General features: G+C 51.2%; 1 protein-coding gene across 1 annotated transcript; it reads right to left on the reverse strand.

The window, feature by feature from the left end:
• Positions 1 to 24,957: 24,957 nt before the first annotated feature.
• On the reverse strand, positions 24,958 to 26,811 carry TMEM158 (transmembrane protein 158). The gene has a single exon (XM_039837530.1). The coding sequence runs from the start codon at positions 26,490 to 26,492 to the stop codon at positions 25,608 to 25,610; it is 885 nt and encodes a 294-aa protein (XP_039693464.1). The 5' UTR covers positions 26,493 to 26,811; the 3' UTR covers positions 24,958 to 25,607.
• Positions 26,812 to 27,967: the final 1,156 nt, after the last annotated feature.

The raw sequence follows: 27,967 nt of genomic DNA on the forward strand, positions 1-27,967 counted from the left end.
AGGGTCAGGCCAAGGTGGCAGGGTGCCTGCGGGGTCAGGCAGGCAGCTGAAGTGGGAGCCTGGAAGGAGGGGAACCGAGATTCTCCTGGGCATTGGCTGGGCCCTGGTTTGTAAAGGCCGAGTTTTCAAGAGTAGCTGGACATTTGGATGAAATCATGGGACAAATATGGATGGCTCATTTAAAAAACGGTAGAAACAGTTTTTGGCCCAACCAAAACCCCACTTGCATCCATCGGTGAAGGGATGGACAGCAATGCGCTATGACCATACAATGGACTGTTAGCCATCACAGGGAACGAAGTCCTGGTACCTGCTACAGCACGGATGAGCCTCAAAAACATGATGCTAAGTGATAAAGGCCAGACACCAAGGGTCACCAGTGAGTCCATTTATGTGAAATGCACAGAATAGGCAAATCCATAGAGACAAAAAGCAGATTCGCGGTTGGTTGCCAGGGCTTGGGGAACAGGGGCATCGGGAGTGACCGCTTCGTGGGTACAGTTTGTATTTTGGGTGGTGAACAAATTTTGGGACTGGATGGAAGCAATGGTTGCACGACATTGCGAATGTGAGAAATGCTGCTGAGTTGTTCGTTTTTAGACGGTTAATTTTGTTACGTGAATTTCACTTCAAAAAAAAACAAACCCCAAAACAAAAAAACCCAAACCGAAAAAATCAACAATCGTCTGCCTCTCACATGCGCGTGTGCACACACACACACACATGCACACACACTGTCAGCATCTCTGTTTCAGGGGGCCAGGTAGTGAGGAGCCGGTTCGGGACTTCCTTTCCATCAAGGGGAGAGCGTGGTGGCATTCTCAAGGGCAGGGGCCCATGGAGGCTGGAGGAGGACAGGGGAGTGTCCGGAGCTGGGCGAGGGGTGTGGGCTGCAGGGTGGCTGGAGGCTGGACAGTAAGTGTACAGGGCTCGAGCATGGTGAGGTTCCGGGGCAGGGTTTCCAAGGAGACACTGCTGTGACTGACGGGCATCCCTGGGCACGGGGAGCAGCGCGGCCAGGTGGGGCGTAGGGAGAAGCGTTGACCGCGGCCTCGGGGAGCGGAAGGAGCCCAGCGATGTCCATGTCCGCACGCCCAGGGACCAGGAGCGGCCCGCCCCCATCTTTCTGGCACTGCGTACACCCCGGAATTTTTGTAGAACCCAGAAGAGCTGTGGGAATGAGTGATGCGGCACATCCTCCAGTAAAGGGGCTTAGCGTCCCATTTAGTCTGACGTAGGAACACAAAGACATGTGGTGCCAGTTCCAGGGAACACACAACGCCCAGGGGCCTGCGTCTACAGGGGGGCGGGCAGGGCCAAGCTGGTTTTGGCAAGTGACGGAAAACCCAAGTCACCAGTTTACAGGAAAGGGTGCGACACAAGCGCAGGGGAAACTGGCTTAAACGCGCGAGGGTCCCGGGACGGCCCCTTCCGCTCGCGCGCCACCGCGACCTGGCGCTCGGTCTCTCCTTCCCTTCATACGTGCTCCGTTCTCCTGCACCCTCTCTCAGCTCCGAGTCCCACAGCTGTCTCTGACTCAGCCGAAGCCACCTGGAGCCTCCCTGTGTGCACTTCCCAAGGCCATCACGGTGGTCAAGGGAGCGCCAGTGCTCACACCCACGCTGCAGCCCCCCGGGGTGGGGCCAGCCTCGGCCTTCCTCCAACAGACACACCAGAGCCGGGGGAGTGCATGGTTCTCCTGAGGATATTAGGACTGTCTCTGGAGGGAGAGTGAATGGACATTGGGTGGTCAGACAAGCAACCCGAAAGCTCCATCTGGGAAGGCTTCCTGGAGGAGGTGACATCTACACCAGAAGATGAAGTGAGAGACTTGAGCGGTGATTGTGAGACTGGATGGTTGAAGCAGCACAAGTGAGTCTCAGAGGGAAGCCAGAGCGTGCTCAGGGAGCTCCAGGGAGTTCGGCCTCTAGGGAGCATGCAGTGCAGATGGGAGAGAGGTTGAGAGGTGGTGTTCCCAGGTCAGGAGGCCATTGTCCAGGGATGCGATTGCCAGGCCAAAAGCTTATCCTTCTTAGGACAATGGGGAGCCATGCAAAGAACTTAAGCACGTAATTAATGTGGTCAGATTTGCATTAAAGAAGCAGCTCTAGGGCTAGTGGGCAAGACCCCCACACCTGACAGCCTCGGTAAGAGTCTGGCTCTACCCACCCCCCAGGAAAGACTCCTTTATTCTTATGACATCCATCCACAGTTTATTTTTTGAAAGACGGATTTTTAAATGATGAACTATTTCACACACGCTGACAAGTATGCACCAGCTGCTCAGACTGCGCAGAAGTTCACGCTGTGCTGCATTCGCTGCAGATGTTATTCTATCTCAGAAATAAGAAATAACCGATACACCTTTCTCTCCTTTCCCCCAAAACTCCCCCCAAAACATACCCCAGGTGTGTTTGTACACTTTTACTACAGACATCCCATGTGTGTGTGCGTAGGTATGCGTTGAGCACTTTTATTTTTTAAACTCGTTGAAATCTACCTACAAAGTCCTTCTTTCTTAGCTGCTTGCTGCATGAACACTTGGTGTTCTCTAGTGAGTCGAAATAGAGCGGTGACACAGATATTGGGATAATGCGTGTCCACGAAATGTTTGGGCTTGAAATATTCAGAAGAGCCGGGCACACGTCTGCCTTGCCTCACAATAGCCGATAATACATACCATCTTCCACCAACTCAGCTGATGTGGTTTGGGTGGAAGTCCTAGAAAGGGCCACACACATCACCCCAACCCTGTGCCGGGGTTGATATCTTTCCAGAGAGTCTTGAGCCAGTATTAAGATCTTCTGGGATCTCTCAACTCCCTCTGTCTCATCTTGCCTACACTCCAAGAACAATCCCGTGAGCCCTGTTGGAACCTTGTCGGGCTCCCTGTAACGGACATTTTCAAGAGCTGTGATAGCTGTGATTCTTGCTGAGACCTTTCCGGGTGGAAAAGAAAACTCACACCTGGAATACGTGTCCATCCTGAACAAGATGGCTCACTGTCCTCTCCAGGGTAATTCGCTTCCCCTTGAGTGGCTGCTTGCTCCCCTCAAAGGATAATTCCATGTTGGGGTCTCAGAGTTGGTGTCTGCTGCTGGCAGGTAGAACCCCCTGACGAGAGCTAGCTGAGCCTTGCTAAGTGGAAGCCTATGCGATCGGCCCTTGCATACACTCTATCTCTGCCACGTGGCATGGCCACTCCCTTCGTGAGTCACTGTGCAAACACCGGCTGGTGGGGACAGAGACGGACTGACATCTACTGGCCAAGTCATCCTGTTCACTTAATTAATTATTTAGTGCCTCGTCCCTGATGGTCTGATGGGCATTAACACGCAGCACGGAGATCCTCATAATTTGTGCCTAAGCCTGGACCTTCACCATGTGCCTCTTCCCGGGACCACCTTGTCCCTGGTCTTCTAACCTTGCTCCTCCCAGGCCCCTATCCACCAGCTCAGCCATCCAGCACTGCTCACGCATCTGTGTGTTATCTCAGGGCTGTCTCCTTCCATGCAAAGTGGATGACCAGGTGCATGGCGCCCAAGTCCCTGCCCACCAGGAACACTGTTTTTCCTGGCTGGCTTTCACCCCTGCACGAGACTGTGGTGTGATAGCTGCCCGTTTCACTCGGTACCCACACGTGAACCCATACATGAACCAAGCTCAGGGCTTTCCTCTTCTGTTACCTGGTCATGGGAATCCCTCACGGGACCCCAGGGTGAGCAGGGGGACAGGCATCCGTGCAACAATGATAGGGAGAATTGAGGGTCTGAGCCACCCAGCCATGCAGCTTCTTGTGCCTTGTTTGCACTGATTCTGGATGAACCCTTTTATCTTGTGATGGGTGGCTGCTGGGCCTGCCCACTTTATGAACTGGGTACTTACTTGTTCTGTGTCTGTCTTCCTTTCTTCTTCCCATTTACTGGCCTTTTCTGCCCACACTTGAGAGCTAGGAAAGGTGATCGGCACAATTAATAACTGTCAATTAATAACGTATGGCCATCTGGCCACATCCCGGGCCGTTGGCCCGACTGGGGCCCGGCTGCCGTTGGAGGGTGGCAGAGAACGGCGGGTCTGAGCAGAATCTGCGAGTGGCCTGCTTGGTTTTCACCCACAGGCTGTGTGTCCTCGGCTAAGCAGCATAACCTTTCTGTGCCCCATTTCTCATTTATACAACTGAGACGAGAAGAGTACCCCTTCCGGGCGCGGCTAGGAGAGGCCATGAAAATACTGTTTAATGCCCTTCGAGCGGTGCCTGTCACAGAGTCTGTGCTCTGTGTCTGTTCAAGAAAAAGTGTGGCAGTGTGGGGGACAGAGGGCGCAGAGAGGGGGGAATGCAGAAAACCCGCAAAGGAAAGAAGAGAGTCGGGGAGGAAGGAACAGGTCCCTGGCCTTGTTTCTGTTACCAAGTCTCCCGTTTGCACATTAGTCCTATTTCCCTGTCGACAGACGCTTTTCACGAAGCTGTCCGAGTTCGTGTTTTCCCCCTTGCTTCCAATAAAGTCTGTCGAGAACAAACTCCTTTTCCCCACTTCCCCACGTGGTAGCCTTGCCCTCTCTTTAAAGTCTTACTGGAGCCTTCCCTCCTCCATGAAGTCTTCCCAGATTTCCCAGAACCCAGAGCACCATCTGGATCTCCTCGCGGCCCCTTTCTACTCTGTGCCGCAGCCATTCGTGCACGTGCTCGCCTCCCCCGCAAACGCTACGGTGTCCGTAAGGTCGGGGAGCCCCGCCGACGAAATGTAGCTTCGAGAGCTTTTCAACCTGAAAAAAAAAAAAATGAAATCTGGTCTACATCTCCAATTTCATGGCCACATCATATAGATGTGCCTACTGTCCACGAACCTGTCTTGTTCCATCCTGGATAAGATACTAGGCCTGTCGTGGGGGAAGGGGATTTCTCAGGCTGTCTCCCCCATCTGCCTCCTCCCGAGTGAGGAAGAATTGGCAGTGTGGTTGGTCAGAGCCTGAGACACAGATCCGGCCACATGCGGCTAGTGGGTTGGGTCACTGTGTTAGAGGGCACACTGGTGAATTTCCTCGTACCCGTCCCATCTCCACATGTGTGTATGACTAAGGGGAACCTGTTTTCTCCGGGCAGGTCTGGCCATCCTCCTCCCTTCCGCTTTCTGTTCCACGCAGTCCTCACACCTGGCAAGCTCTCCCTCTCTGTCTCTACCTCACACCTGGCAAGCTCTCCCTCTCTGTCTGGGCCACTTTCTCCACCCAGGGTGGGAGGCTGCAGATTCAGGGAAGTACCTGAGATCTGCGAGCGATGAGGTGAGTGAGGATCCAGTGTCTACTTTAGGTTTGCTAACCTGGACGCCTCCTCCAAACTAACTTGTCTCAAAACTCTGCACTGGGAGTCTCAGCTGGGCCACCAAATAATTCCTCGTCCAAATCAGGCATGTTGAGAGTGAAATTAATATTGACCCTGGGAAAAAAAAAGACAAACGAGGCACGTTCCAGAAATCGGGGCACTTGGGCGGCCTCGTTATGAGGCTGTCGCTCCGTCTGCAAACAGCAGTACTTCACCTCCTGTCCGGCTCTCATTCCTGCTGGGTAAGAAATCCCCAGGGGAGGGGAGAGGCATGTCAGGATCTGAGAAGCCCACAAACCGTACAACTGGCATGGAGGAGGAGGGTCGATACCAGGATAACACTGGGCTCTGCTGGACTAGCGACTGTGCGAACAGCCATCGCGAGACTGAATGAACTGATCTTCGTGGCGTGAAGGACACGGGAAAAGGAGGTCAGGCCGCAAAGGGTGTCATGTCCCTGGCGGGGCGGACAGACATCTCTGCTGGGGTGAGGCACTGCTCTTAGTCGAGGACATTTTGGTTATTTCCTGAAAAATCTCGAGGCAGGGAAGCACTGGGAAGGTATTGCCTGAGTGGCCACGAGCATGAGCTGGGAGAGAGGCTGCTTCTCACCTTGGGGCATCTGGGATCTGCTCTCATCGGCAGGCTGTGGTTGGTCATTTCTGCTTCGACACTTCTGTTCCAACTCCTTTCTCATCAACGTTCTCAGACACCGACATGTCTTTCCTTGCCTCAGACTCTTTCAAGCGATATCTTCGCTTTTCATGTCTTTACCATGTCTTTAATTGTCGTGAGGTCTCAAGAAATGCTCAAGAAATGCATTCTCATCTTGAATGTCTTGTCTACACAGTCCAAGTAGGGAAACGGCTGCAGATTTCAGCTCCGCTTCTGTTCTGCATGTTATAAAAATGTCAAGGCCGACCACAGTTGTCTTTCAGACCCCTAGCGCCCTGAGGGAAATATCTTTCTGCTCATGCCACCTGACACTGGTCATGTGACCTTGACTCACAACTAGCTCGTAGCCAATTTCCAGCCTACAGTGGTAAAGTCATCTCCGTCAGCACGGCATGATTTAAATGCACTTTTTAAAAATCCAAGTAGTTTCCAAAGAACTCTGGTGTCGTAGATTCCCGTAATAGCACTGGTGTCTGTTCAAGTCTAGAATGAAACTTGCTGTGGTAACCCCACCACACCCACCAGGAAAAGATTCCCGTAACCGAAAGAGTTTTATTGCCAGCAGGTTTTATGTCTCCCCTTCCTTGCCCTCATTTCAGCTGAAATGCAATTTAAATATCTTCTTCTCCATTTCTGGCTCCTCAAAGGTCAGATGTGCACCGTGAAGATGGGGCCATTACTCGAGATGATTCCAGATGAGACAGTGATTCGGGTGGGCTGTGCGGGCCTCACTGTACAAAAAAAAAAACCACCACCTTCCACTCTCGTCCGGCATCTCTCTGCATACATGGGAGATTTTGATCTGTAATGAGGGGAGGAGGGATGAGTTTCATCAGGGCGATGGGCTGGAGGAGACAGGTGGGATGCTATGGTCCCTGTTTTCTGAACCATGACAGGGAAAGGGATTAAAAGGAAGCTGCTCAGGTGAGAGTTTTTGAGGCTCCGATCCAAGCACAGCTGTCTAGGGTCCAGGGAGCACGGTGGGGTGCTGGCTGTGGGCGGGGCCTGGTCTCCTTGCCCCTCCTCTGAACCACTGACGGTCTGCATCTTGATGTTGGATATTGAGCAGTGGCAGTGGGAAAGCTCCATGAGATGGCCTTGCGGACAGTGATCCTGGCCAGGAGGGTTCGGTGCTGGAGCAGGAAATTGGGTGGGGGAGGGGTAGAAACTGCGAGATGTTAGCGGGCCCAAGAGGAAGCCCCTATGCTGCTCCTAGAAGCAGCAGGTTGAACCACAGGGCGGCCGATGGTCAGTGGTTGAGATGCTGGTGCTTGGGTCCTCACCAGCTGGCTGTAATCAGGAAGGATGGCATCATTTTGAAGTCGGAGGCTGGTGAGGATTCTATCAATTTAATGAAATGTCTAGGAAAGGCAGGCAAACATGTTTCTTTCCTCAAATGATTCACAGTGACTTCAACTCCCCACTTCGTTTCCTAGTAGAAACTTGGCCAGACTGTGTAATAAATCACCTTACAATTTAGTGCCTTAAAACAATAGCCCTTTTGTAATCTCCCAGGATTTCTGCCGATGAGGAGTTTGGGAAAGGCTCACCGGGGCGGTGGCGGCTCCAGCCCCTCATGGGGTTGCTGTAGGACCCTGTCGGGTGCTGGGACAGCCGGGACAGAAGCAGCAGGCGGCTGGCCGGGCATCTGTATCTCCTTGTGGTATCAGGGCCTCTGTGTGGCCTCTCTGCAGGGCCTAGCTGAGACTTCCTTATGGCATGGTGGCCTCAGGGCAGTCACAGTGCTTCCGGAGGGCCGAAGGCTTCCCAAGCGAAGATATAGGGCGCCAGATGGAATATTGATCACATTTTATGGCCAAGCCTCGGAAGTCTCATGTGGCATCACGTTGAGGATACACTATTGATTGGAACAGTCACAAAATCTCACCTAATATCAAGGGGAGGGGAATTAGATTCACCTCTTGATGGAGGACTGGCAAGCTTCTAGAAGAACAAGGGGGTGGGAGGGGTGGGAGATGCTGTCTCCTCCATTTTTAGAAAATTAGCCATAAGCACCTTCTCCATGCAGGCTGAAATCACCCTTCTGAGCCTTCCTCCGAGGCCGGCTTCCTCTAAGACAGCCTGAATCCGTAACTACGTTCCTTCCCGATCAGCATCCAGCCACCTTTTCTGCCCACTTGAATCTCCACTCTCCCGCCAGCCCAGCTCCTCCTTCGTGTGGGCTCATCTCCTCCTGAGCCCTGTTTAACATGCGGTGCCTCAGATGAAACACTTTCCAGCTTCCCTGCTTTCTCGCTGGGGCTCCTTTCCTAAAAAGGCCTTGAACGAACAGTTCTCGTGAGTGGAGGGTGTAAAAATCCATTGACCACTGACTAAGATGCAGGGCAGCTCTGGGACAGCCGGCTGATCGAAACATCCGTGAGTTCCGTGAGCTGAGCATCACACACCCCAGTGAGGTGCTTCGTTATACGGGGACTGCCAATCGTCCTGTGGCCTTGCTAAGGATAATTGTACACAGCAGGCCTAGAATCAAAGCCTTAAATTATTATTATTATTAATTATTATTATTATTATTATTTTATCAGCGGAAAAGAGAACCCATTTGGAAGGCTGGAGAATGATCTAATAGGAAAAGTGAAGATGGGAACGTTTGGAGGCAGCAGAGCGGAAGGACAGGGTATTTCCAGGTGACTGTTAGGGAGGGCGGGGAGCTTCTGGTCAGGAAAGACCTGTTCATGGAGTCAGCTAGGTTCCCTAAAGTCACACTGAGCTGCCATCCTTTCTTCCCTCCTGTGATATTTGTCCTTCTTATGTGACAGTGACATAACCAGGCCTCGCAGTGCATCACGCACTTTCGCTTCTTAGCAATCATTCTAGCCAGAGAAGGTAGAACTCAGACCCAAACTTAAATTCTGGCTCTGTCACCACCGAGCTGTGTGACTTTGGGCAAGTCACTTAACCTCTCTGAATCTTTGTTTGCTCATGGAATCGATAAAATAAGTTTATTATACTCTACCTTTGTGTTATGATAAAGTGAGATACATAATAGGAATAAAGTGTTTAGAATGGCCTTGGACCCAACTGGTGCTTAATCAAGTCTGTTTTCTTCCGATTCTTTTTAACTCACCCATTGAGCATCTTTTTTTTTTTTCATTTTGCAACCAGTGTCACGTTTGTTTCTTTTGCCTGGTGTGTATTATCGCAAGCAGTGAGGCATCTAAAGTCAAAGCATGGTTCTAATAAAAGGCAGGTGATCATCACTCTGGGTGATTCGGCAAGGGAAGACTTCTTTTCCATGGTTTTCTTTTCACGTTTGGGCTTTCCAAACCAATTTTTATGCACGGCAGCCTTCTCCTGGTGAGTCGGAAATCCACCCCCTCCTCCAAAGAGCAGGTCTCAGCAACGAGATGCTACGGAATCAGGGATGCAGGCTGCGCAGCATCCTGGCTTTGGTCCATGGATCCAAGGTCCCAGATTTCCCAGCTGGTCACCCAGTTGCCATTACAGGTGGAGGAAGGGATGTCTGTGGATTTTGCTGTGGAGTCTGGGTCCATGAGGCACACAGGAGCCTTATAAGGCAGACTCCGCATGCCCCATTTGAGTCCAGCCCCCCAGGAAGACAGACCACAAACCATCTAGTGCTTCTCCCTGGAGTAAAACACCCTCCGTATCCACCCTGAGCACTTGCCAGCAGCGGCTTAAGATCCACTTCCTTAGTCTCTCTCTCTGTCAGGTGCTCCCTGCCCCCCAGCCCAGCAGGCGGGCCTTTCTCCTTTGGGGCCACGGAGTGCCTGGGAGACACCTCCATCACAGCAGCCCTCCCTCAGCATCACGTCCCAGTGATTTGGGTGCCAGGCCCCCAGAAATGTGAACACAGTCCCTTGTCCTTCCTCCCATACTCTCAATTCTCAGCTGAGAGCTTGGCACAGGGGGTTACTCAGTGGATGTTTGTGGACTTGAATCAAATCGATGAAAGGCAAGACTTTTAAGACTCTTCCAACGCTGATATTCTATGATTAGTTTTTTAAAAAGTGTCTACCCATTTAATTTCATTTTCAGAAGCTAATTAAGTCTACGCTTTATGTTATGAAGTTGAAAATTTCACATTACACTTCAGACATACCTAAAAACGTTGCTTACAATTTTTTCTTTAAATGATCTATCCTGCTTTGAAACTTCATTTCTTTTTACTTAAAATTGCCTTTAAAATTAACAGTCCCTGGACTAGGAAAAGCTTTCTTAAATATAATAATAATAATAATAAAAAAGTAACGATAAGGGGACATTTAATAAATTAGACTACATGAAAATTAAGAACTGATCATCAGAAGATATCCTTAAGGGTATAAAATAGAAGTTACAGACTAAGAGAGGATATTTGTGACCAATACATCCAAAGGAGGATAATTAAAGAACTCATTCACATTAATAGATAAAACTGACAGCAGAAAATGGGCAAATCACTTGAACTGGCATTTTACAAAAGAGAATATTCAAATGCCCAGTAAGTATACGAAAAGGGGCTTGTCTTAGTCAGATTGGGCTGCAATAACAAAATACCAGAGACGGAGTGGCTTAAACAACAGAAGCTAATTTCTCACAGTTCTGGAGGCTGGGAAGTCCAAAGTCAAGGTGCCAGGCAATGCAGTTTCCACGGAGGAGTCTCTTCCTGGCTTTTAGATGGTCACTTTCTTGCCGGGCACCAGCTCTCCGGTGTCTCTCTTGTAAGTATACTCGCTCCGTGTGAGTATTGGGTCCAGGCCCCAATTTGTATGACTTCGTTTGAACTCGATTACTTCCTTCTAGGCCTTATATCCAAATACAGTCACACTGAGGGTTTGGGGTTCCACATATGAATTTGGGGGTGGGGTGGGGAAACACAATCCAGTCCATTCGAGGCTCAACATAAAACTAAAATGGAATACCATTATATATCCACCAGAATGGCTAACGTTAAAAGGCTGACAAATTTCAAGTGTTGGGAGGATGTGGCATCATTGTAATTTCTCCTATACTGCTGACGGGACAGGAGATTCGGATGACCACACCGGAAAACTGTTTGGCGGTCTCTGCTAAACCTGAACATATGCAGAGCATATGACCCAGAGATGCCATTCCTGGGCATCTAGTGAACCAGAATGGGCGCACGAGTTTTGAAGAGAATATACAAGGATGTTCAATAGCAACCCTATTTGTAATTGTTAAAAGCCAGAAACTACTCACACGCCTGTGAAAAGTAGAAAGCCACCGTTATAGGCTTAACGGTGTCTCCCCAAATTGATATGTTCAAGTCCCAACCCCAAGTACCTCAAAATGTGACCATACTTAAAGAGATGATTAAGAGGAGACTGTTAAGGTATGGCCGAAAATAATCTACCTGGTGTCCTTATAAGAAGAGGCAGTTTGGACACACAGAGAGATACCGGATGTGTGTGCGCACAGAGGGAAGACCACGTGCGGACATAGCGAGAAGGCGGCCGTCCACAAGCCCAGGAGAGAGCGCTCAGAAGAGACCAAGCCTGCCGACACTTCGGTCTTGGACTTCTGGCCTCCAGAGCTACGAGGGATACACGCACGCCTGTGGTCGAAGCCACCGAATCTATGGTATTTTGTTTTGGCGGCCCGAGCAGACTCATGGAAGCACATTCGCTCCGCGCGATGCCGCAGCAGCGGGGATGCGTGAACCGGGAGGGCGAACGGCAGCGTGGGCGCTCGGCACAGATATGACAGTGACCACAGCCGCGAGAGGGTACCAGCTGCACCGGCCGCTGCATGAAGTTCAAAACCAGCCCACACTCATCCCTGCTGCTTGACGCGTCCGTCGAAGTACATCCCGCACACGGAAAAGCGTAGAACTGACTTGGGGGCAGTGCCGGCAAAGGGAATTAGGGGGGCGCTGGGCGCTGGTAAGTTCTAATCCTTTATCTGGGTGCTGCTAAGTTCTAATCCTTTATCTGGGTGCTGCTAAGTTCTAATCCTTTATCTGGGTGCATTGTTATGAAAATGCATCGGATTGGGCACTTAGGATTTGTACACTTTTTTGGTCCTTTAATAAAAACTTTACCAAAAATCCTTCATGTAACCATGTCCTTCAGCCAGTGCAGACTGCACACTCTCTAACGAGGCCCTTCTCCTCAGGAAGGTGTCTCCCCCAGACTTTTCCTCTCAAAAACAACAGCAGGTGAGGAGGGTTTTGCAGAGTTGTCCCTCTCTGCGGGATCCCACTGGTCTGGGTTGAGGTGAAGTTCATTGGACCCAGCTTTAGTATCCGTTCTTCTGGCTGTGCCCCCTGCTGGAGTGTCTGTGGCTCCTGTCACCTGCGGTCTGTTTTCTCGGCACGGGCAATGGGCTGTAGTCCCTTGCAGAGAGATCGACTCAGCATGTGGTGTCCCTAGGGTTGTGCAGTGACAGCCCCGAGCCTCACCTCAGCTCCTCAGGTTCCGTGAAGCCTGTGAGACGGAGACCTGCTCTCTGCCCATCCCCCACCTCATCTCCGCCCTCAGTTTCGGTCGCTGCTGGGACCTCCTCACCTTCCTCTATCCCTTGCATTTCCTGGATTGCTCCTGGAAGGGGCAGTGTGAGCAGCCAGGGTGAGGTGGGGGGTGGTGGTGAAGTTGCATCTGGCCTTGTGGAGGAAGCCAAGGAGCCGAGCGGCCGACATGAGGGACAGAGGGAGAGAATCGTGAGTGAGCCTTAGCTCCCACCTCCCCTGAGGCCCAGCCCCAGCCAGGCCGGGACTTCCTGGGCTTGAGTCACTTAATCCAGCAGATTCCCCTTTGGCCTCATGTTGGTTTGAAATGGATTTATGACTTCGACAATCAAAAAAGTCCTGATAATGCTTCCATTAGTTGCCCCCGCCCCAAAGAAGCAGACTTTCTTTAAAGGTAAATTCAAACTCCTGGATTGAGGAGAGCAGAAAAATTTGTTTGAGTTTTAAGAGTGAATCAAGTTTACCCACCTCTTCACCCACTTTTCTTCCAATCATCCAGTTTGTCAAAAAGCCAGGCTCAGCCTCAGCTTGAGCAGACTGTTCCACAAAGATTAGGATTGCCGCTCAGTGAATGAATAGGTGTTTGCTCAACCAACAGATCAAATGAATGTGACATAGGAACACCAGGAAATGCACTCACGGACCCAGGAAGTATCACCTTAGATGCTGGCTGATGAAGCATTTCTGGGAACACTTACAGGGCTGACAAAAACTCAGGCATTGTCAGGAAAGTGGATCAGCTGTTTCGATTGTATGGGCGGATCTAGTTTTCCATATTTTCCCCCCATGGTCACAGCTATAGATTTTGATGGCTGTCTGAGTGTTTATAGAAACACAATCTTTCCTGGAACAGCTAAGAGAGTCTTTTTGGGAAGCCTGTGTCGAGAAGCCATTGTGACGTGGATGTCACCACAGGATGTGACATGTCCGATGGAAAGATGCGACAGACATGGGTAATGGGATGAGAGTCTCTTTCACGATGAAAGCTAAGTTATGGAAACCTGTAGAAATGGTTACAGAAAGTAGGAGGCAACCCAGCCTGCTTCCAGAGAGAGGCAAAACTTCCCAGGTCCCCTAATTCCTCACAAAGACAGGTCTCGTGGGTGATGCCACCTCCCAGAGCGAGGCCCTGCCAAGCACAAGGTGTCCTCTCCCTTTCTCATGGGAGGGGTGAGTGTTTATCTCTCCCATCACTATGAATGTCTTGGAGACTCTGGCGACATAGCTGCCTATTCGCGGGGCCTACGGGGTGGCTCAGAACAACTCTCACATGTTCCTGAGTCTTCACCCTGAAAATGGGTAGAGCGAAGGCTTATTTCCCAAGAACATCCATTTTTGTTCAGTTTGGCGAGGTTCGATGGTGGTTCGTATTGCCAAACTGCTTTCATTAATGCACGCTTGTCGCCGGGGCCAGCTTCAGCACATCCTGATCGGCACGAGATAGGAAGATTTTAAAAACATTTTCCTTCATTCGGCAGATGTAAAGTGAGGTTTATTGTTAGTTTGTGTTTGCATTTATGTCTATTATTAAGTAACGCGGTCGGTTGATTTTTTGGATATTATCTAATCTATATTTCTTTCTCCATCATCCATTCTCTTCTTCCTCGCAGCCTGAGCCAGGACGCAGAGACGAATCTCTCTAAGGAAGAGGAAGGTGGCTATGGCGTGAATCAAAGACGTCGTTTCTCTGGTTTGAATTTTGAAGTAGACTTAAAATCTCGCGGCAATGGTCTCGAAGGCCAGTCTTTTCAGAGAGAAAAAAGGTTTTCCTAAAACTCCCAAGGCTGGAGGGAAATTTCTACCCCTCATGAGGAAGAATGGCTCTTTTGAGAATTAGGGAGAAAATTGAGAAGGCAGGCGGGGGTCAGGCTTCGACTGTGCTGGTTCTCCCGACCCCATCCACTGGGCTCAAGCCCAGGGCTAAGGGAGGAGGGGAACACCCAGGAAATTTTAGGGACTCCCAGAACTTCAGGGCTTGTTCCCCACTTCTCTGGCTGTGGCCTGAGGAGTCATCACATCTTTCAGAGAAATTGCTGGGTCAGCCTGATGCTGCCTCCAACATGGCGCCCAAGCCGAGGGGCAGAAATCGCTGTGGGGCGTGCTCAGCTGAGTTGGGCCTGAGATAGCACCCCTGGTTTGTAACATGTGGTCCAGCATAAGATGTGGGGGAGGTCCAGAACTTCCTTGTGTGCCACGGGGAGACCTGCAAAGTAGCTGGGGTGCTAGCTGGAGAGTTCATAGAACATTACCACGGCAATAGGCAATATGACCAAATCTTCAGGGTGAATTCAAATCAGGGATCAAATGTCTTTCTCACGTAGGCCTCAGGAGCCTCAGTGACAGCCAGGTGAGACCAACGTAGCCAGGCAGCACCGCTAGCCTCACAGACAACGTACAATTGTGCCACCAGACCTGAAGGTTCGTGAGCTTCCTCTGCAACCAGCTGTCATCTCGAAATGAAGAGGAGGAAGGAAAACCTTTGTAGAGATAGAGAAACCCAAAGACAAAGTCATGACCCCCAAAGAGATGATTTTCAACCCAAAGGATCTGAGATACCATAAGGATGGGAAGAGTTTTTTGCCTGCAGTGGGGCCTCAGGAGCTTATGGGGATTTTGTTGGCAGTCGTGTTTTGCACGTCTGAGCAAATTCTATCTTCACAGGTGCTCACGACTCCTGTTATAATGTAGTTTATTTTTTCCAATTATAATGGCAATGTGATTTCATTTTTTAAAAGTCGGGGAACAACAGTAGAAAGAAGAAAAAAATCATCCTGTGATTGTACCAACCACAGGTATTCACTGATAATATCTTGGTTTATTTCCTTCCAGTCTTTTTTCTGTGTATATATTTTGGCGCATGTGTATTATTGTGATTGTACTCCATGCATCCTGTTGGTTGACAAGGTTTTTTAATGTCTGAGGCCCTTTTGTTTGTGGAAAGGAATATCCACCACTTTGTTTCTCTGTTTATTATCTTTAAATAATAAACACTTCTAAATGTTCAGAGTACTCGTGACCACTAAATCAAAAATATATGAAGTTAACAGATTTCATTTCCTCCGATGCTTAATCATTGATTGAAGCGTGATCGATTAAACTTCCTTAATATTTGATCACAAATCTCCCAACATCAGATTTTCTGATGTGCTTTAAATGCCTTCAAATGGAGACAAAACGCACCCACAATGACAATCATTTCTAAACCGAGCGGCACTTACACTAAGGCAGTTAGGACAGTGCTCAGACCACAGATTTCCACCCCATCTTCACCAGCTCATTCTTCTCCCTGTGTTTTCTTCTCCCCAAGGCCAGGTTTTGCTTCCTCAGCCCAGAGAGCTGGGCTGCCCTCTCTGCATTGTCTGAAGTGGGGTCAAGGTCAACAGTGTGTGTGTGTGTGTGTGTGTCCCCACCTCCCCCTTCCAATAGCTGGCCCCTGTCTCTTCTTTGAAGGTCTAGTCTTGGGCCGTTGGAGAGATATTGCCTGAGAATTTACATCCTCTAAGGTGGCCCTTAATTGATGATTGATGGGGTGTGAGAACATGGGCTGGAGGTAGAGGGGATTCTGAGGTGCCGCTTACACTGCAGTCCCCCCCAGTGGAGTCCGGCTAAAGCCACCCTCCCTGGCACTTGGCCGGAGATGGCACCCTGGCGTGGCTTCCATGAGACTGCCATCTTCATTAGCCACTTCCCCACAGATCTCATCTCAACGTCTGCTTGGGGGACCGACCTAAGACCGTCAGCGATGCATTTTTAAATGTTAGAATAAGTTTAAAAAATAGCAGTCTCTGTGGGTGTTCTCAGGAATTTGAGCTTGTTAAGTAAAAAATCAAGCCAGACTCATTTCCCTGGATCTATCAGTCTAGAGTCAACATTAACAGCAAAGAAACAGGGATCCCCGTGAGTCATGGGTGGTCATTTCGCTTTCCCTGGGGACACTGATGCCAGATCCTCCTTCTGCGGAGGCTGGAACCACTTCAGAGAGTGGCAAGCAGGCTCCCCTATTTCCTCCCGCTGCCCGCCCAGTCCACAGGGGAGGACAGAGGCCTGAACAACAGGCAGCTCCCCAGACATGACTGTCATGTGGCACGTGACTCATCTGGCCCACACCCCAGGCAGAGTGGGGGTGCCCTTGTCTCACGTACAGGAAGCTGAATGGAGATGGAGTTTGGTTTGCTGCCCTGAGTGACCACCGGGAGAGTTTCTAGAACTTTCCACCTTCCTGGCAGCTTTAGAGAGCAGAGCGCACTGTCCTCCACTGCTAACAGCTGGGGAAAGGTGAGTGTGTGTGTCACTCCAACAGCTCGGAAGTCCTGGAGGCTCCGAGACACTTCCTGATCCAGGCTCTGCTTCTGCGGAAAGGCAGAAGGCAGAAGGCAGACACCCTGGTTCTTAGAAGCAGCTGCGTTAGACCTCACGCACACCGCTGGCTTTCACCTAGATCCTCTGCTCAGCCAGCCTGAGCCTCCTGGGTAGGGCACCACCTGGTGGTGGGCACGCTGTGGATGGGAGGCTTTCTCTTCTGCTCAGCTGGTGCGCGTGGAGATGAGGGTTTAAGGGGGTGGGGTGGGTGATGATTTACCCTCTGCAGCCTCAGACACTCTGGCAAGCCGCTGCCTTGGGCACACTTTGCTGTGATCAAGGGCTTGGCTGGGGCATTAGAGCCAGGTACCAGAATTCAGGCCCCAGCTTCACCACCGTGGGAACTTAGGGAAGTCACCAAAGGTGTCTAAGCCTCAGTTAGTTATCTGTGAGAGGGAGCTTAAAGACTCTACCTCCCTGGGTTCTTTGTAAAGAATAAACGAGATTATGTATTATCTTGAGTTTGGGTTTCCCCAAAGCAGATCTTGAGAGATTCAGATGGAAGTGGTTTATTTGGGAAGTGATCTCAGGAAATACCACTTGGGGTCGTGAGACAGGTGAGGGGAAGAGTGACTTATCCCGGAAGTGGGCTGCCACTGAGCGCCCCTGGCTCTGTCCCTCTTGGTGTTACCTGGCCTGGGATGTCAAAGCTGGGGTTCCAATTCCCATCAACCCTGATTGAGCACTACTCTTGGGGTGTCTTCATTCCTCAGCACTTCTGTGCCTGGGCAGAGTGGGCTAAGAGAGATTCAGAAATGATAACATTTGCAAAATGGGCCAATATGCATGGAAATGGTCAGTGGCCGGGGGTGGGGGTGTTATGGATGGGGAACCACCAAAGTTTATGCATATTCCAAAGTCTTCAGAACAGAGCAGGACACTGGTAACTTCTCAACAAACATTAGCTATTAATAATAATATCCATCGGTGCTCCAATCGAGCCCACCCCTCTCCACCAAAGTGTGACATGGCTGATAAACTATAAGGGGGTAAAATGCACTGGATACTGTGGGGGAGTGGTGGGTGCCAACAGCCCTACAAGCAGGTGCTGGATGTTCCCCATTTTATAGATAAGGAAGCAGGGGGGACTCCTAGAGTGTGGGAGCCTCGTCATGGTCATGGGTCAGATCACGTTTGTGTCAATCTCCTGCGGGCAGGTGCTGCTGCTCCCGCCCGTGCCAGGATCGTAAAGAGTCTTCATCCTGTGTCTGAATTAAGATGCTTGTTCTCGCTGAGCCCAACCATGACTGTGCAGAAATTCGTTTCCTTCTGTAAAATGTCAAGGCTGAATCTTTTATATTTTGCCCTGGGTATGGGCGTGATAATAAACTCCATCCAAGTCTGGTGTCTGCCTCCAGCCCCAGAGACTCATTGGGAGGCTTGGAATAATAACAAAAGGAATAATTATCAGTGGCAGGAGAGAGCGAGAGAATGGTTTTATCATTCTTTTCCTACAAGACTCAGACCTACGAAGGAGAAGAAGATTGAATCGGGAGAAACGAGAAAAGGTTGCAGCCCCCGCTCTCACTCATTTCCAGTATGGCCACATGGGATATTGGAGCTTGCCCCCTTGGGACCGGCTTCAGGTCCCCCAAGAGCCAGAAACCCAGGGTCCCATTGCCTGCATCATAGTCAGCAATAGAGGATCTGCTCAGCCACGTGTGTCAGTGCTGGTGTCGGAGGTAAAAAGAAACCCCAGCACCCCTCATTCACGCTGTAATAGCGGAAGAGCAGCCTGGGAGTGGGGTAGGTTGGGCAGGGCTGCCACAGACAGCAGGGGGCAGCCTAGTTCCGGGGTAAGGAGCCATTTCTGGGTCACTCCACTGGGCAGGGGACAAAACCCATCATTTCTGGCCCCTGTTCAGTTCTTGGTTGGAGACAGTTAAGCTTTTCCTTTATTATTATTATTATTAAAATATATTTTGTGATATTATATATAATATAAAATTTGCAGTTTTAACCATTTTTAGGCGTACGATTTAGTGGTGTTAATTACATTCACAGTGTTCTGAAACCATCACCACTGTCTGCTTCCAAAACGTTTTCCTCACCCCAAAAAGAATCTCTGTATCCGTTAAGTAATAACTCCCATGACCCTTTTCCCCAGCCCCTGGTAACCTACTTACTGTCTATGAATTTGACTACGTATCTCGTGTAAGTGGGATCATACAGTATTTGTCCTTTCGTGACTGGCTTATTTCACTTAGAATATTGTCTTCCTACTTCGTCCGTGTTGTAGCCTGTGCCAGAATTTCTCTCCGCTTTAAGACCGAATACTATATAACTGTGCAGTATACTGTATTTTGTTCATCCTTCACCTGCTGATGAAGGTAAGCTGTTCCTTTACATCTACACCGAACAGTGCACTTTAAAAAGAGCCAAGAAGGTACTCTGCTCCCACAGGACACTCTCACAGCACTGGCCTGCCTTGCTCAGGTCACCAACAATACTGGTGGTCACTGACACCCTTTGGTAATGCCTCTGAGGACAGTAATTAATAGTAAAAATAACTTATGCAGGTTTCCATTTGTTACCCATAAACATAGATTTAATATTTGGGTCCTCGGAGGTGTCGAGAATAGGCTGTGTGTTCAGTGAGGTCAAGGTCCAGGTCCGTTTGGTCTCTACTCTGTACCTGGGGCTCACCGTGCCCCCCTGGCATATACTAATACTAAATAAGTATTTTCCGAATAGGAAATGAGAGAGCTGGTCCACAGAGCTGGAGTGGATTGCTGCCTTGAGTAATAATACTCCCAGTACTATTTGTTGAGCACTGACACGCGCCTGGTGTTTTACAGACATGCCCACTCTTCCTCCCACAGCTCTGCAAGGATAGGCACTGTTATGCTCATTTTACAGACGAGAAAGCTGAGGTTAAGTAGTTAACCCAAAGCAGTACATGGCAGAGCCAGGACCCCAATTAGAATCTGTGTTCTTGGAAGAGGAAATAAACACTTTGGTATATTACCTTTTAAAATATTTACAACACTACCTATGCGAGATACTGTTATGATTCCCATTTTACAGACAAGGAAACTGAGGCCTAGGAAGCAGCCAGTAAGTGGCAGGCCCGGGATTTTAACGCGCTCGGTCGCCCGGCTGGTTCCGCGTCTCAATCCATTCTGCAGGAATCACCCCATGAGCTCAAATAGCAAACACCGCTGGGTCTTTGGCTTCTTCTGAAGGCAACCGGTGGACCAAAGTGAGTCTACAGGGATTTTGCCATCTCCTCTGGTTAATTAAGTGAGATCTGGGAGCCCCCAAACGAGCAGATGTGAGTCCTAATGACTGCAGGCTCCTCTGAGCCCAGTAAGCACACCAGCCACGGATGGGTGTTCAGCAGGGATGGGGGAGCCGTGCAATTGGGGGTGGGGCATTCCTAGAATGGCCAGGAAAGGGACATTCTCCACTGTGGTCAGGGACACTTTTGTGGAAGAGCTCGAGCGTTAGTTCTCTGCATCGTCATGCCACCGTGTCCGTGTGTCCGGCCGCCAGCCCTGCCTGTGTCGGCTTGCACCCCTCACTGAGCAAGCGGGCTCTTGTCCGATGCTCAGAGTCACGCACACCTGAAGGAGACCTGGTACCCGCCCTTGGAGTGATGGTGGGGGGTGTGGTTCAAAAAATATTACCTACCTCCTAAGATTGCTGTGAGGATTTAGAAGGTCAAGTTCCTGGCATGTAGTAGGTCCACACACAGCCCATGCTAATTACTCCTCTTCCTTGCCTTGTATAGACCCTGCCCTAGAGTATGACACCCAACGTTAAGTGACAAAGTCAAATAAGTCATTTTTAAATGTAAAAAATTTCTAATTTTTTGTTCCCCTCACTGGCTTTAAAAGTCTTTATTCCATGGCCATTTGAATAGAGGAATGCAAAAATCATAATCTTATATATTATTAAGCCCACGCAAATAGCCAATTTAGACAATCAGTGGCAAAAACCATTCTGATATCGTAAGAACCCTCTATTCTTATTTGTATCATATTTTTCCCCTTCAAGTCACCTAGAAAAATGAGTGGCCTTGGCCCCTGTTTCAGTCTGCAGGAGGGGTGTTTCTTCATAGCTGGTGCAATGTGACTGGCCTGAAAGTTGGGGAGGGGAGCCAGAATGTGAAACCGGGGGCCCGGAAGGACCATGCCTCGTCCAATGACCTTGTTCTGTGGACAAGGAAATGCACCCTCAGAGGAGGAGGCTTTGCACCTGGCCGAATAGCTCATTAATGGCAAAGGAAGTGCCCTGTGCCCTATCCATGTTCTTACCCACCTGCTGGCAGCCTCAGAGATACTAATATTGTGTCTAATACTAATATTAGCACTAATACTAATACTAGCACTAATACTAATACTAATACTCATGCTAATGCTAATGCTAATACTAATACCAATACCAATACCAATACTAATATTGTGGGACTTCCCTTCTAATAATGCAAGTATTGAGGATCCAGGACTTTAAATGCAGAGACAAATGACAGAGACTTCTGACTTCATCTGGGAGGGCCATATGACAGAGTCAGCTGCACCTCGGCTGGCACAAGTGCAGGTCACCCAGAGGAAAGGCCAGCCAGCCAGACCTCACCTAAGACTCGCAAAGGCCCGGAGGCCAGCACGCAGGCAGGTAGAGAGTTTAAAGTTCGTCTGGGTGTCTGAGCTTTCCTCCTCTCCCCACCACTGCTGGGAATGGAGTTCAAGGGCAATGTGAGGTCTACAGTGAATGCTGTGGGCGCCCTGCCCAGATCCCTTCACAGGCCCTCACACCCATCCCCCAGCCGCTGCGGGGGTGGGCGGCTAACACCTCTCAGCTGCTTCTTCTCTGGAGAACTGGGCCCAGCTAAAGGGGAGCTGCCAGGGAGGCTATGTTGCCCCGACACCCAGACCTTGCCCAGTGACTGACAGAAATGGGAGTATGAAAGACCAGCCTTTTGCCTCAATGTGGGGCAGCGCTGGGTGCAATTCCTGCTCCAGAGCTCTGTGGGGTCAGGCTGGAGCCAACCCAAGCTGAGACCACAGGCCAGCTTTGCCCCTTCCCCTGCCCCTCCTACTGCCCTTGCTCCCTCCTTCTGGGAGCCCCCCTCAATATATCCCTCCTATGAGTCTCTCCAGCTCAGGCTCTGTTACTGGGGAACCCAATCCTAGACCAGCTCCAATGAAGAAGACCTTAACACAGTCCACTTATTGTGAGCAGTGCTGAATGCATTTTGACCCACTGATGATTCCTGTCCCGGGCCGATTCCGACTTCTGGCCCCATGTCCTTCCTCTCTCTGGGTGGGCTGTCTTCAGCACCGCCCCTGCAGCAGAGGCATCCGTACGTGGCTCTTACCTGGCCTTGGACAGCCTTTGGGGCAGCATCGTACAGACACAATATCCTTTTGCTTATTGAATCTCAGAATTCATTTTCTCACCAAAGACATCAAATAAACCCGAACGCTACAAGGTAGCTCCGCTGTTCTGACTCCAGCAGACAAATCGCCTTGATCATCCTGTAAAGTTGTGTCCCATTCCATATCAGCCTCATCTGGTCTCATTTGGAACATCACAGGAGAGCGGAGGGGTGGAAGTTCAATCTGGCTTCGATGTGTCTGGAGGTAATAAACTCGGGATGGGAAAGACAGCAGACCTCCGCCACCCCCATCTTCATCTAGCCTTTCGTCCTAGATGGGTTTCAATATCCTGTGTGGCTGATGTCTGACCCACGTGTCAGGAATATAGCCACATGGCAGCCTTTACCTACCATCCGCCCTGAGAAGCCCTCCATTATCCTCTGCATAGGGAGTGGGGCACCGAAGAGCCCCTGAGATGAGAAAGCAGGCGCCCGCTGGGCTGAAAATATGTATGATATGTGCATTTGAACGTTTGTCGATAAATATTAGCCACGGTCACTTGTACTGAGATTGTTGCTGATGTTAATTCATTGATCTTATGAAGGGTATTTTTTCATGTTCTATGGTATAGTCACTTGTATAATAAAAAAGTTTTAAAAACTGTTAAGTACAGTGCAACTCCATTTGTTGCTGTCACTAGCAAGCTGTCCCTGGGAGGCTCTAAGAATGGGCTGGAATTCTGGGGATTCTGCAGGCACGTGCACACGGGCTGGGGCGGCACACTTCCCCTCCTGTCAAAGAAGTCGTAATTGGCCTTTAATAAAACGCGGGCACAGAAGTGTTTCGCTACTGAGATGATGCAAATCAAACTGACTGGAGGGCACAGACCCAACAGCTGAGCCTGTCAGCTCCTGACTCCCTTCGCCCCCTGGATGGTCCCAACTTACAGTGACCAAAAGGACACAGCTTCCGTCCTCACTTTGTAGTCTTCTGCTTGGAGCTCTGGCTCTCAGAAAGCAGCCAAAGTCAACATAAAGAACTACCCAGTCCAGTCGTTTTACACATATGTACACACACACACACACACATACAGGCTCTTCTGGCAATTCCGAAAATCTTCCTTTAGGAAGGTCTGTTGCTTCAGCAATAGTTACTGATATTTCAAACAGTGGAAGTATTCATTAGGGCCCATCCAATGAATGCATGTATTTATGAAGTTTTATTAAGTGGCTAAGTGTCTCATTTAAAATGAATACTTTCTGGCCCCTTTGGGTGTGTGGATGCACAGAATCTGACAGTGACGGGAGTGGGTCAATAGAGCAGCTCGAGTGGCTAGTTCCTAATTCTTCTAGGAAAGAGAGTTTCTGGTGATGAAAAAACGCCAGTCAGGGAGGCAGAAGAGACAGGCTTAGTCTCAGCTCTGCCTCTTCATGTAGCTGGGTGATTGTAGGCAAAATGCTGAACCTCTCTGAGCCTGTTACCATCTCGGAAAAAAGCAGAGAGAGTGATTGTGTGTGTGTGTTGTTCTAGGAAAACTTAGTGTGCCTTCCAGAATTACAAATACTATGATTATATTAAAATTGACCAAGATCAAAGGTTATTGATTTTTTTCCTGATAGTTATCACAGGGTTAGAGAAGAGTACAGTTCACAATCCACCTTGCTTTGGGGCATAAGATTTCTGGTGAATTGCAAGTCTAGCAGATTTGTGTTACACTGAATATCTTCAATGTCTGGACCAGGGAACAGAGGAAGACTACCTCACTCACCCCCTCCTGAGAGGCTGGCCTCTCTGCTAGAGAGATCCTTGGACCCCAAAGGGCCAGAGGGGCAGCTGAAGTCACTGGGCAATGATCCAGCCTCTCCTAAAGACAGAGTCCTATGGAAAAGGGGTCCCGTTTCTTTGATATACTAGTAATATCTCAAGATAAAAGGAGGCTCAGTATTTTGAAGGTTTTTCAAATTTGCATCAGAATCTGTTGGTGGGCTTGTTAAAAGACTGCTGGCCCCCCACCCAGAGGTTCTGGTCCAGTAGGTCATGGGTGGGACCCCGGGTTTATATCTCTAACAAGTTCCCAGATGATGCTGATGCTGCTGGTCCAAGGACGGTGATGTGAGAACTATAGCTCTAGAACAGTAACAAGTATTCACTTAAAAGTGGGGAGAAGGCGAAGAGAAGCAGCTTTTAAAGTGGTTTTCTATCAAGTCACTCTAAGGACTTCTCATTTACCCTTTTTCTGAAAACCGGGAAGAATCTGGAACTACTGCCTAGCAGACACTACAGCACGGACACCAGGACTGAGGGAAGCCTTGCGATGATCAACTATGTAGTCCCTAAGAGTTTACCTTAAAAAAAAAAAATCTTATTAGTGCTAAAATAGCAGCTCAGGTTTTAAAACCAGCTTTTGAAATGTGCTCATGCGCTAGAGTTTACATACATGAAATCTACATGCCTTCTAAAATGAGTCATTTCCGTGAGACACCCGGCTCAGAGGAACTATTGATTTTACCATTTTGGTGCTTTACTGGGTGCTTTGTGGAGCTTGGGGCTGTGGGTAAAAAGATAAAGCACATGAAACCCTGTATGCCACCATGACAGAGGGCAGTAGGCCCAGGCGTGGGGGGTGGGGCAGTGTAGAGAGGCAAAACACTTGCCATCAGGGCAAGTTACCATGGTCCCCATCTCCTACCGGTCCCAGACTTGTGAGGGAGACAGAATTAGCCGTTCTGTAACTTTTTGGAGATTCCCTCCCCCCACGTTCAGGGGAACATCTTGCCATTCTCAGATTCCTTCTGTTAACTTAAATAAAGAAAAGGCTACATACGCATCACTGGAGGAAAATGTCTGTATTAAAAGCCAAAAAAACACAGAAGTACAAGAAGAAATGCCCACCAGGCCACGTCACTGGATAGATCAACTTGGAAAAGGTTCATAAAGTTCGTTTCCAGCGGTAACAATAAATCGGTGTTAAATCATTCCCATGCCCCCCCCTCACTTTTAAATAAATTAAAAAAAAAACAAAACAAACTTCAAATACTATGTTCGGATACAAAGAGCTTCTCTTACTACAGCAATAGCAATTTGATTTTTTTTTTTTTACTAAAACTTTCATTTAAAACAGTTATTAAATATATAAAACAAATACACAGGATTTGGTCATTTTCTGCCATGAATATAGGGCACGTGGGTGCGGGAGGGAGGAGGGCAGGGGGATGCAACAGAGGGGAAAGGGCCCCGTTTCCCTCCTCTCCATCTTCCCAGCTGCGGACCCCACCCTTCGGTGCAAGGGCTGGCATCTTTTGGGAACCAGGGCGCCGCACAAACCTTGCTTTTCAAACACGCTGGGGCCTCTCTGGCGGTCCCCTCCCCGGAAGAAGAACTAACGGTCACTACAGCACGAAGCACACCGGCCGAGTCTCCCAGCGGGAAAAGACCCCCGAGAGCGCGGACACCGGGCGGACGCAGGGAGGAGCGGAGCGGGTCACTTGGTCGCCGCCCCCGAGGTGACGGCAGCGGCGGCGGCGGCAGCGGCGGCGGCGGCGGCGGCAGCGGCGGTGGACCCCGCGGGCACGGCTGCGGGGGCGGCGGCGGCGGCGGCGCTGGCGGTGGTCCGGCGCTGCTCCATGCCGTTGGGCAGGAAGCCGGCGATGATGGGCACCGGCCAGATGAGGGCGGCCACGCTCCACACGACGATGACCAGGGTCATGAAGCAGGCCACCAGCGTGGACTCGATGGGCTTGCGGTTCAGCCGCCAGCCCGGCTCGCCCTGCAGCTCCTCCAGGCTGAAGTCCAGGCAGCAGAAATGCAACGGCTCGCCTTGCAGCCACAGCGGCCCCGCGGGCTCGGCCGCGGGGTAGGCGGGCAGCGCGGTGGGCGCCCCGGCGGTGGCGGCGGCGGGCCGAAGGCGGCCGGGGCGGCGGCCGCGCACCCAGCTGCAGCCCACGCAGAGGCGCAGGTCCTGCTGCGCGCCGCCGGCCGCCAGCCCCAGGTGCTCGATGAGCAGCGGCGGCCCCACGCGGTGGAAGGCGGCGGCGAAGAAGGCGCGGCCGTGCGCGTTGGTGGAGAAGAGCAGCAGGTCGCACTGGAAGCCCCGTGGGCGGCCCCAGCGCACGAGCAGCGAGCTCAGCATCTGCCGCTGCACGCTGATGTTGCACGGCGCCGCCGCCGCCTCCTCCGGGCCTGGGCGTTCGGGGGGCCCGGGCGCCGCCGAGGCCAGCAGCCGCGGGGCCTCGGGTTCGCCCGCGGACGACGCGTTGACGGTGGCGTTGGGGGGCGCCCCCAGGAGGCCCGGGGCGTCCGCGGCCCCACCGCGGGCGGGCGGCAGCGGGCAGGCGGCGGCCAGGAGCGCGGCGAGCAGGGGCAGCATGGCCTGCGGTGAGCGCCTACGCGCGAGGGGCCGGCGGCGGCTGCATGGCGCGCGGGAGACGGGCGGGCGAGCTGACGGCGGGACCGCGGGTCTGGCGGCCGGGCGGAGGGAGAGCGCGGCGGGCACCTGCCAGCCCGCGGGGGCGGCGCGCAGGCGGTGGCGGTGGATCGCGTGGCGTGGGGATCCCTCCCGGACCGGCTGCGTCTGGGGTTCCCCACCGCCCCCGGCGCGGGGGCCCTCGGACGGCTCGGCGGCTCTGCGGGGCCCGGCGCTCGCCCGGAGCAGGATTCCCCGGCTGGGCTCCGCCTCCCGCGCGCCCCGCCCCGCCCTCCGCCCACCCGGCTCCGAGACTCGAGGGAGGGCGGGGTTCCACGCGCCGGGGCGGGGAGGAGCGGGGACGGCCCTGCGCGGGCCGGGCGGGATGCGGGGCCTCGTGCGGGGACTCTGAGGCCGGCGCGTGGGCGGCTCCGGGCGAAGGGGTGTCGTGCGCTGGTCCCCGCGGGATGCTGGCCGGGCGGGGGGATCCTGCGCTGCCCGCGTTCCGACTCCAAGCGGAGAAGGCGCTCGGAGAGGATCGCGCCCTCGGAGGGATGCCGAAGCGTCCCGAGGCCATTCCTTTGTCACACCCGAGGGGCCCCAGCGATGTCTCGCCTTCGTGTTTACCGGAAACCCGCTCATTTGACAGAAGGGGAAACTGAGGCCGAGAGAGAAGGAAAGACTTCTCCAGGCCACCCAACGAGCCGGAACCAGAACTCCGCGCCGCTTGCTCTAAGGTGTCTCTTAAAACCTCAAATCTGGAGAGTTTGTCTGGTTTTTAATGCGCCTCTAACACAATAGACCCACTTAGTATTCTCCTCACAGCGAGCAAACCCTGAGGAAAATTCCAAGAATTCTGCCGGGTTTGGGGTGGAGAGAGGCTGGTGGGAATGTGAGCCTCGCAGCTCGGGGAGTCAAGATGGGGAGTTTCACTCCCTAAAAACCGTTCCTCCTGTGCAGGGCCCCTGTGAGTGAGCACGTGGTTTTGAAAGATTTATCTGTAGACTCTGTCAAGGGACGATTCACCCCCATTAGGTAAGTGAGGGCAGGCCTACCAAAAATAACGGGCCAAGATCAGACGTATATTTTAAAAATCCTTTTCTAGTACATTTGGCCTCTTACACTTGGAAAAAAAAATTTCACCCATCCCACTCGAAGAGAGACCCTGAAGTTTGAAGCCATTGTGGCCCTTGGGCACAGCTGTTCCTGAGTCTGACAGGGAAGTGGAAGAGGGAGCTGAAACAGTCAACCAAACGGCCCCCCTCTCAACAAAACTACACGACTAGGGATGCTGGCCAATTACATTCTGGAAGCCTTCGTCCATTGTTTCTAACAAGTAAAACCAGGTTGAGGATGATGTAAAAATAGTCCCAAATAAAGGTCCTGAACCTCCCTGGCCTCTTTCCAGGTGGGCGAGTCATTACTCGGACTTGGCCGTG

The sequence above is a fragment of the Pteropus medius genome, unplaced genomic scaffold (genome assembly GCF_902729225.1).
Source record: "Pteropus medius unplaced genomic scaffold, Ma_sr-lr_union100, whole genome shotgun sequence".
Classification (NCBI taxonomy): Eukaryota; Metazoa; Chordata; class Mammalia; order Chiroptera; family Pteropodidae; genus Pteropus; species Pteropus medius.

What these genes read in the sequence shown, in the direction of transcription:
- TMEM158 (XM_039837530.1), bottom strand. Translation starts at nt 26,492, where the DNA reads ATGCTGCCCCTGCTCGCCGCGCTCCTGGCCGCCGCCTGCCCGCTGCCG.